This window comes from Phodopus roborovskii, unplaced genomic scaffold (genome assembly GCF_943737965.1).
Source record: "Phodopus roborovskii unplaced genomic scaffold, PHOROB, whole genome shotgun sequence".
NCBI lineage: Eukaryota > Metazoa > Chordata > Mammalia > Rodentia > Cricetidae > Phodopus > Phodopus roborovskii.
The window spans coordinates 957426-972270 of NW_026126575.1; the positions used below are offsets into that span (position 1 = coordinate 957426).

The 14845-nt window shown below is 45.5% G+C and overlaps 1 protein-coding gene across 2 annotated transcripts in view; it reads right to left on the bottom strand.

Annotated features, from left to right (window-relative positions):
* Positions 1–14845, bottom strand: part of Arhgap25 (Rho GTPase activating protein 25) — a 75619-nt gene that overhangs the window by 25224 nt on the left and 35550 nt on the right. For both annotated transcript variants that reach the window (XM_051203332.1, XM_051203333.1), the window contains exons 3-4: positions 11196–11283; positions 7550–7666 (exon numbers count right to left, since the gene is read on the bottom strand). In XM_051203332.1, coding sequence (XP_051059289.1) covers positions 7550–7666; positions 11196–11283 — 205 coding nt within the window. The remainder of the gene's footprint in view (positions 1–7549; positions 7667–11195; positions 11284–14845) is intronic.

The window sequence follows — 14845 nt, forward strand, 5'->3', positions numbered from 1 at the left end:
TTAGAAATTTGCCTAAGACCATATTTTTTTTTCTGGGACCTTCTGTGCAGCAGTCTAATCTGTTTTTATTAAAGTCAATGGGAAATCAGGCTACTGTCTTTTTAAAAAGATAACAAAACAGGGGCTTGGGAGAAAATTCAGTGGGTAAAGCATTTGCTATGCAGGCACCCGTGCTGGTTTCTGATCATCAGTTTTAGTTCCAGTGAGGTGAAGACTATCAGACCCCAGGGCTCCCTGCTCACCAGCCTAACCTACTTGAGTTCCAGGCTTGCTTGTGAGAGAGTACATCTCAAAACACTAGGTGGATGGCTCCTGGGGAATAACACCCAAGGTCGATCTCTGGCCTCCATGTATGTGTACACACTTACTGTGAGTGTGCACACACACACACACACACACACCACAATTTTTTTAAAGCGATGGGAATATAGCTCATAGCATTTGCCTATCATTCATGAAGTCTTGGGTTTTACACCACAGTACCCCCCAAAGTCACTGTAGAGTATTTAAGACATCACCCACGTCCAGGAGGGACCTCCCGGTGCTTCTCCCACAGTGCTCCAGTGCCAACTGTGCCATCCTCCCTTTCTCATACCTTCCCCCATAACACAGCCGCCCCTTCTGTTCTCTGTGCATTCAGCTTCCACCCTCAGCCACAGAGACTTCTCCCTAGCATGGCTACACAGCCCCAGGGCACTGAGTGATGTAGGAAAGTAGGAATGGTTAGACCTACTGTGACCCCCCCCCCTGCACCCTTCAGGTATCTTGTCCCTCCTCTGTCACCACTGGCCTTCTCTGGATCCCTCCCTGAGCCACACCCCAGCACAGCCCTGTGCCAGCTTCACAGTTCCCCAGGGCTCAGTTTCAGCCACATACCCTATCCTGACACAAGAGCTAAGAACAGCCAAGAAAAGTGTCCTATAGTGGAAGAGTGATAAAACAGCCAAGAAATACCTTTCTTTCGGAGCTTGGGGGCTCTCTTCCTGAAGTCCCAGCAAAAGAAGAGCGCCAGGGTGGGAAAGCCACAATCCAGTTCCCAGCGTGGCATCCTGGGGACGTGAGGCATGGCTGCAGAGCACTCTGCTTTGGAGGAGCGAGTCTGGCCCCACTTCCTGCACTGCAAGAGCTAACTGTCCTCTCTGGCTTCCAGATCAGCACATGCTTGCAAAGGCTGCTCAGGTTCTGACTCCTGGGTGGAACCTGAGGGATGTGTCAGCACCTGCCCAACCCTTTCCCAATACTTCTCCCTACTCACCTTTACACACAAGAAGCTCCCTTGGCTTTCAGAGAGTAAACATAAAGCTGTCAGAACACAATAAAAATAAGTGCCTCCTTTTACTTAGCAGCTAATTGTCAGCCGCCATTCAGGGGACAGCTCGGAGGTGGATTAAAAGAAAGAAAAAGAAAAATCCCACACGCAAGCGTTTACCAGCATTGTACCATATATCAAGCTGTCTGGCAGGAACACAGAAGGCCACTTAGCCTTTATGAAGCCAGCCCACCGTCTCCTGGAAAGGCTTTCAGAGACACACATAGCTCAGTCAGGGTCTTCTGAGACGATGATCTCAGAGGTAGGCTGTTGGGTGAAGCGAGCCCCCCACTCCCACCCCGCTCCTCCCATTGAGAAGAAGGAAAGGACTTCAGCAACTGACCCTGTGCACCCTAGAAACCATCACAGCCTTGCAAGCAGGGAGAGAATTGCCAGGAAGGGCCTGGAGCAGTCTCACACTGCCAGCCAAGCGTTCTTTCCCCAGCCAGGAATCGGGACCCATCTTTGACACCACTTTCTCCCTCCATATGGAATTCACAGCCATGTCCTGGCAATGCCACCTCTAGAAGGCTGTGCAAACCTGTTTGATTCTCCAAACTCCACTGTCCGCCTCCTGTGCAAGCTGCCACCCATCCACTCTTGCCTGGATGACAGCTCCAGTTGCATTTCTGGTCCCCAGCCAGGATCTGATGCATACAGAAACTAGAATGACCTTTTAAATATAATCTGACTTTACCACCGTCTTGCTTGAACACTTCCCCCAACTGACTGCCTGTTGGTCCTAGTAACCAGCTATCTCTACTGATACCAACTACCCTCACCCCACTGCAACCCCCACCATTCACTCACCATTCTGTCCCTTTTGACATAGACAGCAACCCTTTGCCTGCTTCTCTAACTGTTCTCCCCTGCCTGTGTGGAGTTCGGTGAGTCATTTCTGATTCAGGGAAGCCTGCTTCAGTCTCCTTCACAAAGATTAACTTTGCTTCTGACATTTTTCTTCTGTGATACATTTCCATTTTTATTTTATAAGGTAGGTTCTCATTCTAGCCCAGTCTGACCTGGAGCTCACTCTGTAGCCCAGGCCAGCTTCGAACTCACATCAATCCTCCTACCACAGGCCTCAGGTGCTGGTATGAGCAATCTCACCCAGCCTTCATAGTGTTTTTCAAAAATTATCATTTTATATTATCCCTTGGTTTTTAAATGTTAACTTTAGTGTCTTTTAGTAGACTGTGGGTTCCTTGAGAGAGTAATTTCCTCCTCCTCTCCCATGGGGGGGTGGGGAAACCAGTGGGTCTTTCTCCCTGGTATTGGCATGTGATCAATAGGAAGTTTTAGAGTAAATGAATTAATACATATTACTCTTATATTTAGGAACTGGGGGAAGTGGGGGTGACGGAGTTATTAGAAATAAATAAAATTATCAGGCTTCACTAGAAAGAAAGATGGGGTCACAGAGAATAAGGGATGACACATCCCACAAGCTGCACTGTGCTGTGGATTGCAAAACCATGTTCTGAAGGGTATAAAGAAATAAAAGACCAGAGGAAAACTCCTTGAGGCTTATTGTAAGTCAATATTTACATGGCATAAGCCTTGTGTTGGCAAACCCACAAAGAAACCTAAACAAAAGAGCTGAACCCCATGTTCTAACTGGAATATCAAAGAGAATGATGGAACAAAACACAAAAGTCCTGTGTCTAGGAGCCACTGAGCAAGTGTCCAGAGGGCAAGGGAAAGCAGTCAACAGAGGCACCATTTGCAGCCTGGACTGCCTGTTCCCAGGGGACAGAAACCAGATTTCACCATGAAGACTTGAGGACTTGAGGGTGTGGTCTCCATGCTGAGAGAGAAGAGGAGTCTGGTGAATATAGGTCACACACACACACACACACACACACACACACACACACACACACACCAGAACTGAGGCCTGTGATGAGCTATTTGAAGTTGATTGCCTCTGTTCTCTTTTCCTGCTTAACTTGTCAAGACTTTGGGATCACATCCCAGCTTCTAGGATACCTCTGCTATGCCCTGTCTAACCAGCTGGTCCTCTATAAACAGCTAGCCTACTGAGAAGGCAGCAAGCAGCTTCTCTACAAGGAGATAAGAGGACTATACAGAGTCTGCCAGAAAAGGACATCTGAGAAACCAGGAGACCTGGAGGCCACCTCTTCAGTGACAAGAGCAAGAAAAGAATTCAGTGCTGATCAGAGTAGCTTCTCTCTAATGCTGGCACTCAGGCAGGCTACAGGTGTCAGAGAATGCCCTCCTGTAGAAGGAAAGCTCTTCATGTCCAGCTATCATTCTGGCTAGTTTCCATACTTTAGTTGGACTTTCTAACAATGTCTTTGCTATTGACATGTTCCATGGGAAATAATTCTAGAAGGAGAAACTCACTTCAGTAAGTCCTTTCTTGGCTGGGCATTAGCCAATGGCAAGAACAGCCAGGAAGCATGACCCAGAGTGACTCTGCTATGGAGGGGTTCTTCCTTAACCAGTCCATTTAACACAAGCCAGGTACTGTTTCAATCCTGGGATACACAGCGAAAACCAATTCCTGCCATGTAAATTGAAGATTTTATCCCAGTGAGGGAGGATTATGAAACAAATGAACAAATATTAATCATGTTTGAAAGGGTTTACATCCTGGAGAGATAAATGAAGATCAGAGGGACAGGGAGGGCTAGAGAAGATGAAGAAAGCTACCAAATGTTAAACAGAATGACCAGGAGGGGAATTACAGAGGTGATCATTAAACAAAAACCCGAAGAAAAACAAACAAAAAGTATACAAGTAACCAAGCCATGCAGAGAATCCTAAACAGAGAACAGAATGTGCCAGGGCCCTGACGCAGGGGCATGCCCATGGTGTTTGAGGAGGCTGGTGATGCTGGAGTAGAATGGGTGTGGAAGAAGGTTCTAGAAAACAAGGACAAAGGTAATTAAGAGAACATTGTGCATTGTGAATAAGTATAAAGTGTTTAGCTTTTACTTTGAGAAGGGAAGAGTGGGGAAGGGTTGGGGGGGACTCACTCTGACAGATATCAGCATGTCTGTCAAGGAACAGATATGCAAGCTTAGCGGTGGGTTTGAGCAGGAAGGGTTCTTTTTGATTAAGTGGAGGAGTGGAGGTCATGAGAAGTGGTCCAGCTGTACATGGAGAATGCACAGTTGCCCTGGGGTATGTGATGGAATGAGATGGTAATGTGTCTTGGTGATGTCACAGTTTTGGGAGCACGTCCTATGAGCCCTGGCCCTCTCCAGATAGTCTCTTGGGGGTGGCCACCTACTCTTTCAGGTCTGAAGTCCCCTCATTTAACATGGGAAGAACTGATGAGCGATGCCGTGACTGTAGTGAAGCTCTGTGATCTGCAATCCATGTTTGGTGTGCGGAAATGACTTTTCTAAGAAGTGCTGTGATGCTTGCCTTTACAAACCAAACTTTCCCCTCACCTGTAACCATGGTAATAATGTGCTTTGTGATAATTTAGAACTATGTACTCATTCTGCTTACATACTGCATACCCAGCCTTCAGAGACTGACTTCTAAGAAAAAACAACCCAATCCATCTTACTGTACTTTGGACTCCCAGGGTGCCATGCTACCTATTTCTCCTTCAAGGCTCAGTCATTACCCGCCCTGCCTCGGAACAACAAATGTGCATGTAAGATGTGGTTACTAGACTGAAGACCATTTGCTAAAAGCAACAAGGCTTTTGAAGGCAATGCCCCAACAAAAAGGATGAAAAGTGCATGCAGGTCCCGACTAATGTCTGGCTGTGGCTTCGTGTGCTGCTCTGAGTCAGCAGGGCCTTAACAACAATTTCCTCCCTTTGAGACTCCTAGAAAAGATTGATCAAGGGCAGGAGCTCTTCGTTCCTTTTTGATTTGGTATTTGTTATGTTGTTCAGTAAACAGAGAGGGCGGCCATTGTGTCGGAAACTCTGAACTCTTCAGTCTCAAGTAAATGACATGAAGGATTGGTTTCCCTTATTTTACTATGTGACACTGCCACACTGGTCCAATGAGTTGTCATCACAGCTAACACTGTTCTCCGCATAAGCCCATAGTGCTCCCCAAGTCCCCAGGATGAAAATTCAGTTTCCTCCTCAGAATGGTGAGTATGGGGACAGAGTACAGCAGCTCAGCCTGGCAAGTCTTATCCATGCTGGTAGAATGCACCCGTGAGAGCACAGAGAGAAGCATGAGACAGAGCAGATGCAAAGTTAGGTAATACCCATGACCCCTGCCCTTCACGGGGAAAATATCTCAGCAGTCTCTTTATCTTGCAGTCCAGGGCTTAATAAAGGTCATGGTGAAGACATCCCAGGGGAAACAGCACAGGATCAAGCCTTCATATGTTATAAATAAATAAATAAATAAATAAATAAACAAACAAACAAATAAATAAATCCTTCTTGGCACAGATGCCATTATAAAAGCTTGTGTTTAGGACTTGGGAAACAACCAACGGAGTCATAGAGCTTTCTGTGCACTGGTGAAGCTGTTAATGACAGCCTCGGCAGAGACACTCCTATTCTGGTGGCTTCTTTCTCCATGTCCCTCCTGGTAGACCACAGGACCCAAGTCCCCAGATGGAATCCTGACCTCAGAGGAGCCAGGTGAAGTTTCTTTCTCCAGTGTTAACAATGGGGCTGCAGAGACTGAGCTAGGCAGGAGAGGCACAGCAAAGTTGGTGGGCATAAGAATAAATGTGGGACAAGTGTGGGCATGAGGGAATGCTGGCTAGACAGGAACAAGGCAGGTGTGCAAAGAAAAGTCCATGGGTGAAGGCATGGTCCTACAGAAAGTGATAGAATTCCATTTCCCTGTGGGCCCCATGGCAGTCCTGTCCTTAGCGCATCTACCCAGCAACCCTTTTTGCTACTTAACATCATTGTATGTCATTTCTATTCTGTATCAAAGCAATCTTTGGAATGACTTATTAAGAGTGATGGTTCAGCTGTTAAGAGGGCATCTCTCTTTGCAGAGGTTTGCAGTGTGGATCTAGCCTGTAGCTATGGCTCCAGGAGATCTGACAATTTTCTGGTCTCCACAAGCACCAAATGCATGTACATGCACACACACACACACACACACATACACACACACACGCATGCACGCACGCACACATGCACGTGTGTGCGCGTGCATGCTCACATGCACATGCATGCACACAGAAATAATAAAAATGAACTTTTAAAAAGATTTTATAGTAACATGGAATAACTAAGTTATAAAACATAAAATTTCATACATTCTACATTTACCTTCAGAAAAAAAATTTTATGTACACACAATCCCAGCTGGAGCAAAGAAGCACTAAAATAACTTTTTTTTTTTCAATTGTATGTAAAATTATTTTGGTATTCTTATAATTTCTGAAAGAAACTTTTGGGAAATCAAATCAATACTTAACCATGAACACTCCCACAAATGAGTTCTAAAATAAGAGATGACATCAATAATTAATTCCCTGTTTATATTTTCCTGGAGTCAACACAAGTAGTTCATTTTTCTAAAATGTCAGAAAATGGCTTTTTGTGAACTTACCCATTTGAGTTACTTTATATTTTTATAAAATGAAAAAAAATTATAAATTCACATCTGTTTGTCTCATATATATGTATACATATACATATACATTCATACATACATTATCATCAGGTTTTTGTTGTTTGTTTCGCTTGTTTGTCTTTTTGTGGTCAGGCTGTTGCCCAAGAGTGGAAATATTACTAGGATGCCCAGGGCCTCAAACACTTTGTATACCCTAGAAAAGGCTAAATTTGGAATTTACCACTTATCCGTAAGGCCCACAGAGGACCCCCCAGGGGGCAGCTATCCTTCTGTACTGACCAGCCTTGTTGTATATCTTGTCCTTAGACTTAATCCATAACAGGCATGCCCATGGCACAGTAAGAGTTAAGGCTACCAGGAACTCAAATCAGCTAGCCAACCTCTTCATCTCAGAGACAATACTTTAGTCAAAATGGAGAAGGCCCTACTTTGGGATGTTATGCTCCTTTGCTGGCCAAGGCAAAGTACTCACTATGTTTCTATTTGATCTAGAGCTGGCTGGCTCTTTGAGGTGAGCTAGGAGGATGGTGAGATACCCAGAAGCCTCTTTCCCCAACACTCAGTAGAGGACCTGGCCATGCCAGTGGCTTCTCTGATCCTCTTCCTTGAACACTGCACAAGAGAGATGGTACCTGGAGCCCTTTCCCTCCTCCTTCTAAGAGGCTTGCTCAGAAATGGTTGTTGGAGTCCTTACCTCCAGAGGGTGTGCCAGCAACTCTCCTGAGGAACTTAACCCACTCCTCCATCTCTACCTGGGAGCTGGCCATGAGGATGTAGGAGTCTTGTCCCATGCGGTTCTGGTCACATGAGGCTGGAGGAAAGAGTAGCACATGGTGAGGTTGTAGAGTGGGAGGAGCCAGAGCCAGGGGAAATGGAAGCCCTGAGAGTCAAGTAAAAGTGTTGTCTAACCTTGCTTGCTTAGTGGCCCTGGATCTTAGTCCACTCTTATGGCTTTAGCCAGTGGCAAATTTCTATTACTGAATACAGGGCTCATGGTTGCCCGGGCTTTGGCAGAGAGCCATTTCCACAGAGGTCAGAAGCCATTTGCTACTGACAGGAACAGTAACTGCAGCATTCAGTTCAGCATTTAGGGAGACTTCTGGTCTCCATGCCCACAACTGGTGCTTCCCAAAACAGCCCGAGCTCAACTGTAGAGATCTGGAAGGGACAAAAGCCCCAGGAAAGGGGACAATGAGCACTAGAGTGCCTTTATCACAAAACTGATGTCTCCTGGCACAGGATGCTGGGACCACACAGAGCCTTGCAGAGGGACAAAAATAATAGTAATCCCTTTGATCACTGGACACTGTTGAAGCCCCTTATTCCTACAATGCCAGGTCATTTAAGAGAGCCCATTCCAACTGTCCAGCCATGGATTTTCCTGCAGAAACAAGCTTTCCAACCCCTGTGGTTCTGGCCTCCTGGACTTAGTATCACCAAGCTTTCTAATGCAGTTTGGGATGAGCTAATTCTAAACCCATTTTGTCATTGTCTCTTCTCCATAAAGGTCTTTCTTGTGGGTAGCTCTGGGAGTAAAACAGGAAGCAAAAGTGCTCAGGAACTAAAAACTACCTGAGTAACCACAGGACTCCTGTGAGATGGAGTAGGGAGTTGTGATGTTACCAGCTTATGGTTTTTAGGACTGAAGCCCAGAGATGCCAGGTATCTGCCCAGCCAAATACCAGCAAGACTGCTGTTCTCCACCTGCCTATGAATGTACTGCTGGACAGAATCTATCTGGTGTCCTTTTCTGCCAAGAACACACTGGTCTGCGGCACCGTCAAAATACATCTTGGTTTATTGGCTCCAGAAACCCTTTGGTTCTGCCATAAGAAGTCCCACTGAGAAACATTTCTGAATTGTCTCAGTACACAAGTCTCCTCCATGATATCCATCACCCCTCTGTCCTCATCCCTGTAACTTATATTTTACTCTCAAATCATATGAATTTTAAATATAAACCATATCATATCACTGCACTTAGAACTTCCCAATGGCTTTTGATGCTTCTGGCATAGACATTCAATTTCTTATGACTGCCAAAAAGTGCCTATTGAATCCCCCCACTCCTGTAATCATGTCATCTTGACCACATTGGTCCACTTGAAATTCTAAGATACATGGAGTCTTGGGGATATTTCTCTGGCCATCCCTGTCCTGCGAAAGGCTTTCTCCAGCTAAACACTTAAGATTTTCAGTTAGCACCTTCATAAGTTGACATCAATTCCATGTTCTCGGTGACACAACTTCTGCGTGCTTCACTATCAATGACAAAGCAACTACTTCCAGTCCCTACAGTCAGAACATGTTCTACCTTTGCTTTAATTTGTCCCATCAGGAAAATGATACCGTTCACCCACGCTATTTGGTGTGAGGCTGGACTGTAAGTTGAGGGTGGCTATCTCTGTTCTTCCAGTCCTACAACAGCACCAGCTGTTAGCAGATGCTCAACACATTTGATGTTGGGTGAAAGAAAATATCTCCTATGTATGAAGACTGAATGAGATGTGTTGCACAATAGAAGGAGAAACCCACACTTGTTCTCAAGCTGAAAGTTGAGCAGAGAGGGATGCCCCCCTCAACAGTTGCCTGTTGTAAGTTAAAGGCATAACTACAAGTGCACACTGCTGTGAGCTCCTGAACCTGTGGACAGGAGAGGGCCTTGATTGGGAACCCTGTTTCTAATGGCAGCATGACCTTCTGCAAGAAGAGGACAAAGAGATGAACTGAAAGTTTTGCATAGCTTAGTCCGTGCTGGGTGGAGCCTTGGAAACAGCAGCAGGAACATAGGTTCTGAGTTTAGGATTGCTATGTGATTACTTGTGTGTGAGTAGAGGAAGATATTCTGTGACAGGAAGAGGCAGAGATGGATAATGAGCTTGACAGACAAAGACAGAGAGACTGAATGAATGATAGAACAGAGGGGAGGGGAGGCAGGGGGAAGAGAGAGAGGAGGAGGAAAGACAAGCATCCAGGAACCCCTGCAGGAGGCTATATATGGGCAGGGTGATGAGGACAGCCCCTCCCCTTCCCTCCCATGGAGCAATCTTCTAGAGTGTAGGTTTATGGCACAAACCCATATTGTACTATCAGGGAGTTTTCCATGGAATTTTCTGGGTAGAAAATGTAGTCATTGGAGTACACTATTGTGGGTGGTTGTAATCCAAGAGTTGCATTGAGAGAGAGAGATCCTAGAGACACCACAACTCAGGAGAGAAATTGATAGAGTTTTCCTACATGGGGAGGAGCAACTGGAATGGTGGGAAGAAGGGGCTAGATCTTCAGATTAGAATACAAGAGAAAACTCATGAAAATCACCTGAACTTCAATTTTCCTTTTCTTTGGTGGAAATTGTCAATCGAACATTGGGATTTTTCTCTGCATCATAATTCCCAATACCAAACATTTGCATGGCACTTAATATATACTAGGCACCATGCCACATGTTTTATCCAGACATCTCCATGTAAACCTCACTGTCATCATTATCCTCAGTACAGACAAATCAGAAGCATCAGGGAAAAATTAGAGGGGCTGCTATACAATGAGAGACATGGCCAGGATTTGGGCATGAGTAGGTTGGCACTAGACAGGGTTCTTTACTGCCCCCTTAACCACCACCACCACCACCGCCAAGCTTCCTCCTTCACCCATGGCTCTTTGTACATGGCTGCCTATGTGAGCAAGAAGGAGTGCCCTTGTGACCTTCCCTACTGGGATCAGGATTGTGGCAGATCTGACAGTATTCAGTACTAACATTCCTGGCTGGACAGGGGCAGCCTAAGAGCAGGAAATATTGGAGAGGGAAAATGAACCCCAAGGTGGCAGATGATGGGGTATATACTAAATACCCTTTGTTCCTAATATATTTTTCATGGGGAACAGGCACCTTCCAGCATACATCCCATATACACTCAGATGTCATGCAATAGCTGGCATGTTTTAAGGTCTCAAAAGCTAATTCCATTTCTCATTAGGTCCAGTTGGAACACATAGGACCACTGACATTCTGCCACTGCAACCCATTCAAATGGCAGAAACACACAGCTCAATGTACATTCATGCAAAGGTAGTATTCTACAATCTGGGTGAGGCAGCATGGATGATGACTTCACAGTGAAGTCCCAGAGCCTCATGCTACAACACCCGGCTCCAGGCACTCCTGAAACATTCATGGGATTTCACCACTTGTCATGGGTGTCCCGTAAGCCCTTGATGCTAAGCAATCACCTAGATTTTCTCATTAACTATATGAAGAGCCACTATGAGTTCATTGCATGGTTGAATGATGGACTGTCACATTGACTTCTAGGTGTGGGGTGGAAATGCAGGCTACCCACCTGGAATAACTTCAAAGACAAACTTCCCAGCTTCTTCGGGGTTTGTGGCCAGTTCTTTGACTGTGCTGCCTGGCAGATACATGCAGCCCTGGAAGATCAAAGGTTGTGCTTTTTTATGCAATCAATTTCTTACCTGGGAAGCAGTTACTTCAGGGAAATGAATGAGAAGCTAACAGCATAGTGAGGAGGACAAGCAGAGAGCCACATCACCTCTACCCTGGTCGCACACAATGCTTCATCATCGTGTTGGGCTCTCCCACATGGAAGCTCACCAGATCCTTACAGCTCCTGAGTGGCAAGGCCAGTGATCCCCACCACTCAGATGAGATTAGTTTGGGAGCTCAGTGACAGACAGGGCTGACTTCTCTAGACTTAGTTATCCCTAATTAGATACACATCACTGAGGTTGGACATCAGGTCCTCAGCTGTCATCTTTCTAAACTGTCTAAACACCAGCCAGCAGCAGTGAAAGTATAAATGGTCAGGAGCTTAAGACACTTCCAAGACAATGTCAGGGCCCCAGAAGAGCGAAGTTCACTGAGGCCTCAGAATAAAGATGCCAGAGAGCAAAAAGAAAGAAGAAGGAGGGAGGGGCTGGGCGGTGCTGGCGCATGCCTTTAGTCCCAGCACTCGGGAGGCAGAGGCAGGCAGATCTCTGTGAGTTGGAGGTCAGCCTGGTCTACAGAGCCACACAGAGAAATCCTGTCTTGAAAAATCAAAAAAGGAAAAGAAAAAGAAGGGGGAGGGGGAGGGAGGGAGGAGGGAGGAGAGGGAGGAGGAGGGAGGGAGGGGAGTGGGAGGAGGGAGGAAGATGGCAGGGAGGAGCAGAGAAGAAAAAGGAGGAAAAGCTTCCTGCCTATAAAGTGGAGCTCTGCAATCAATCCCTCTGCAGTGTTTGATGTTGTCACCTGCAGGCCCTCACTGTCTGGAGACCGCCTGTCTCCACCAAACAATCCTTATGTCACATGGCTGCTGTGCTAGTTTGAGTTAGTGCAGCTCCAGAGGAAAAAGCCATGTGGGTTTTTATTCAGGAAGGAAAGCCGCCAGGAAGGGAAGTCACTCTCAGAGGTATCTCTCTGAACTGTCACTTGATACCCCAAATCACCTCATCACAAAATTGTAAAGACAAAGTACTGGTGTTACTACATATATGTATAATCTGTTGAGCAACTGCCAGGTGCCAAACTCTGATTAGTGGAGCAGATTTTCATGAGAAAGCCCTCAAAGACTGTTCTCCTGACTGTAGAGGTAAGGGAACAAGGCTTTGAGAAGTTGATTAGCTCTCCTAAGACTACAAGTCACACTAAACAGGAAAAAAATGATGAACACTGGACAGCGAGAATCAGAATTCCAGGTCAGGACTTCCTAACCAGACTTATAGACCTAGCTCATGGAGGCGACAGTTCACGTTACTCACACAGAGCATCTACAGTGCCAGCAGACCCTCCCTCCCACTGTGCAGGAAGATTCATGAGCATCATAAACAAACAGGAGGTGACTAGAGGGATGCACGGGGGTGGGGGGAGGGGGACAATGAAAAGGGAGAAGGGCCCAAGCAGTTGTAGCTCCTGTCACTAACTGTGCCAGTTGGCCTGGATGGATTCCCAGTGAAGATGGGGCAGAGCCAGAGTGTGTGGCTCCTGCGAGCAGGGGAGACACATTCAAAAGCTGTGTGCCAGGTGCTAAGCACAGCCGTCACAAAAATGGACACCATATGAGCGCATGGTAAATGAGTTCATATTCAAAAGAATGATGCGGGGCTGGAGAGATGGCTCAGCGGTTAAGAGCGGGCACTTCTCTTCTAAAGGGCATGATTTTGGTTCCCAGCACAGTGACCCAAAACTTCAGCTCAGGGAATCTGAAACCTCAGGGGCCTCCTTGGACACCTGCACTTATACCCCACCCGCTTGCATAATCAAAAAGTAAGAAAAGAAAATGACAGTGTTTCCCCAAACTTGCTATTTCTCTTTCTTTCTCTTATGCCTATGCTGTGATGTATCCCTGTGTAGCAATTTTATGTAATGCTGCACTATTGCAAATCTCAGCTCTGTGTTCGGTGACATCATATGGTACTTTGGGGTTTTTTTGGTTTGTTTTTATTTTTATTTTATATATATGGGTGTTTTCCTGAATGTATAGCTGCGTACCACATTCAAACCTGGTGCTTGTGGAAGCATAAGAGGGGTTGAAGTTACAGACAGATGTGAGCCACAAAATGTGTTCTGGGAATCGAACACTGGAAGATAGCCAGTGCTCTTCACTGCTGGGCCCTCTCTCCAGCCCTCATGTGGTACTTTAATCAATCATGAAATGAATATTTACACCACAGAAATTAGCAAATTCTACAGAAAACTTGCCACCAGAGAGTCTGTAGTTAAACATTTACTAGCACACTACTGTCAGGCCTGACAGGTTAAATTCCTGCACTTTGACATTTAGAACAAAGGTTTTCTTAATGTAAGGGCATCACACACCTCAACCAGCTGTGCACAGTTCGTGTTCCCTCGCTTCACCTGCTACCATCTAGAACACTTTTCCTACATTGGCAAGAGGACATGGTGGATTGTCCCCTTGTATAATATTGATCACTATTGAGATCAAAGTTTTAATAGATGTTTATTGGGCATTGCATTTCTTTAGCAAATTTGATCTTTTTTTTTTCTATTGATGTGTTTGAGTTTTTCTTACACTTTTGGAAGAATACTTTAAATATTAAAAACATTTGTTTACTAAATATACACATAGAATTTCCCATTGATTAAAGTTTTCTTATCTTGCTGGATTTAGGCAAATATTTCTTGATGGGAATTGTGAATAATTTTTTATTTGTGTTTTTCTGATGGTCTAAATTTCCTACCATGCACAAGTACGGTTTTGATAATCAAATATGCAAAGTGACACACATAAAATATATCCTTTATAAGCAATAGCCACTTTATCCCTACAATTTGTATTTTTAGACTTGAAATGAGTGTGTTGTTTTATCAGCTTTTTTTTTTTTTTTACAGCTACTTGGTAGGGGTTGTGCCATTTCCTCACTTGGCCTCTTGGTCTGATTACTATATTCACAGATTTCATAATAAACTGTCCTTGCGGACTTAGAAAACAATTGCCTACTCATCTCCGGTCAATTTAATTATGAGAAACCATGAAATGAGCTACTCACACGGGAAGAAGCCAGGACTCAGCGCGGCTATTGTAACCATGTCACTAGTTTGTTTTTACGAAGCAGGTTTTCATGTGTGCTTTATATTATTAGATCATGTGACAAATACAGGCCACACAGCATTGCCTCTTTTTAAACAAGAAAGGACATCCAGAAAAGGTACAGATAAGTGCAGTGCCCGGAAAAGAGCTCCGCACTCCGCGGGAGGCACCACCCCCTTTCCACATTTCATCAAGACAGCGTCTACCCAGAGGCCCTTTCGGTGGGCTTGGGGTGGCCGAAGCCCATTGCCTCCCAGAGGGTTCTCACATCGCTCTGATGCACCAGCCACCGCGATCTTGTCCTGCGTTTGCTAGACTTGATAGAGTCTGTGTTGTTCATAAAGAACAGGAAGTCCGGTCACCACACACAGATGTCCGAAAAAGCCTGGCGAGGTGGAGTCCCGGTGTCAGTTTCTTTTTGGCCCCATACATCTGCTTGTCTG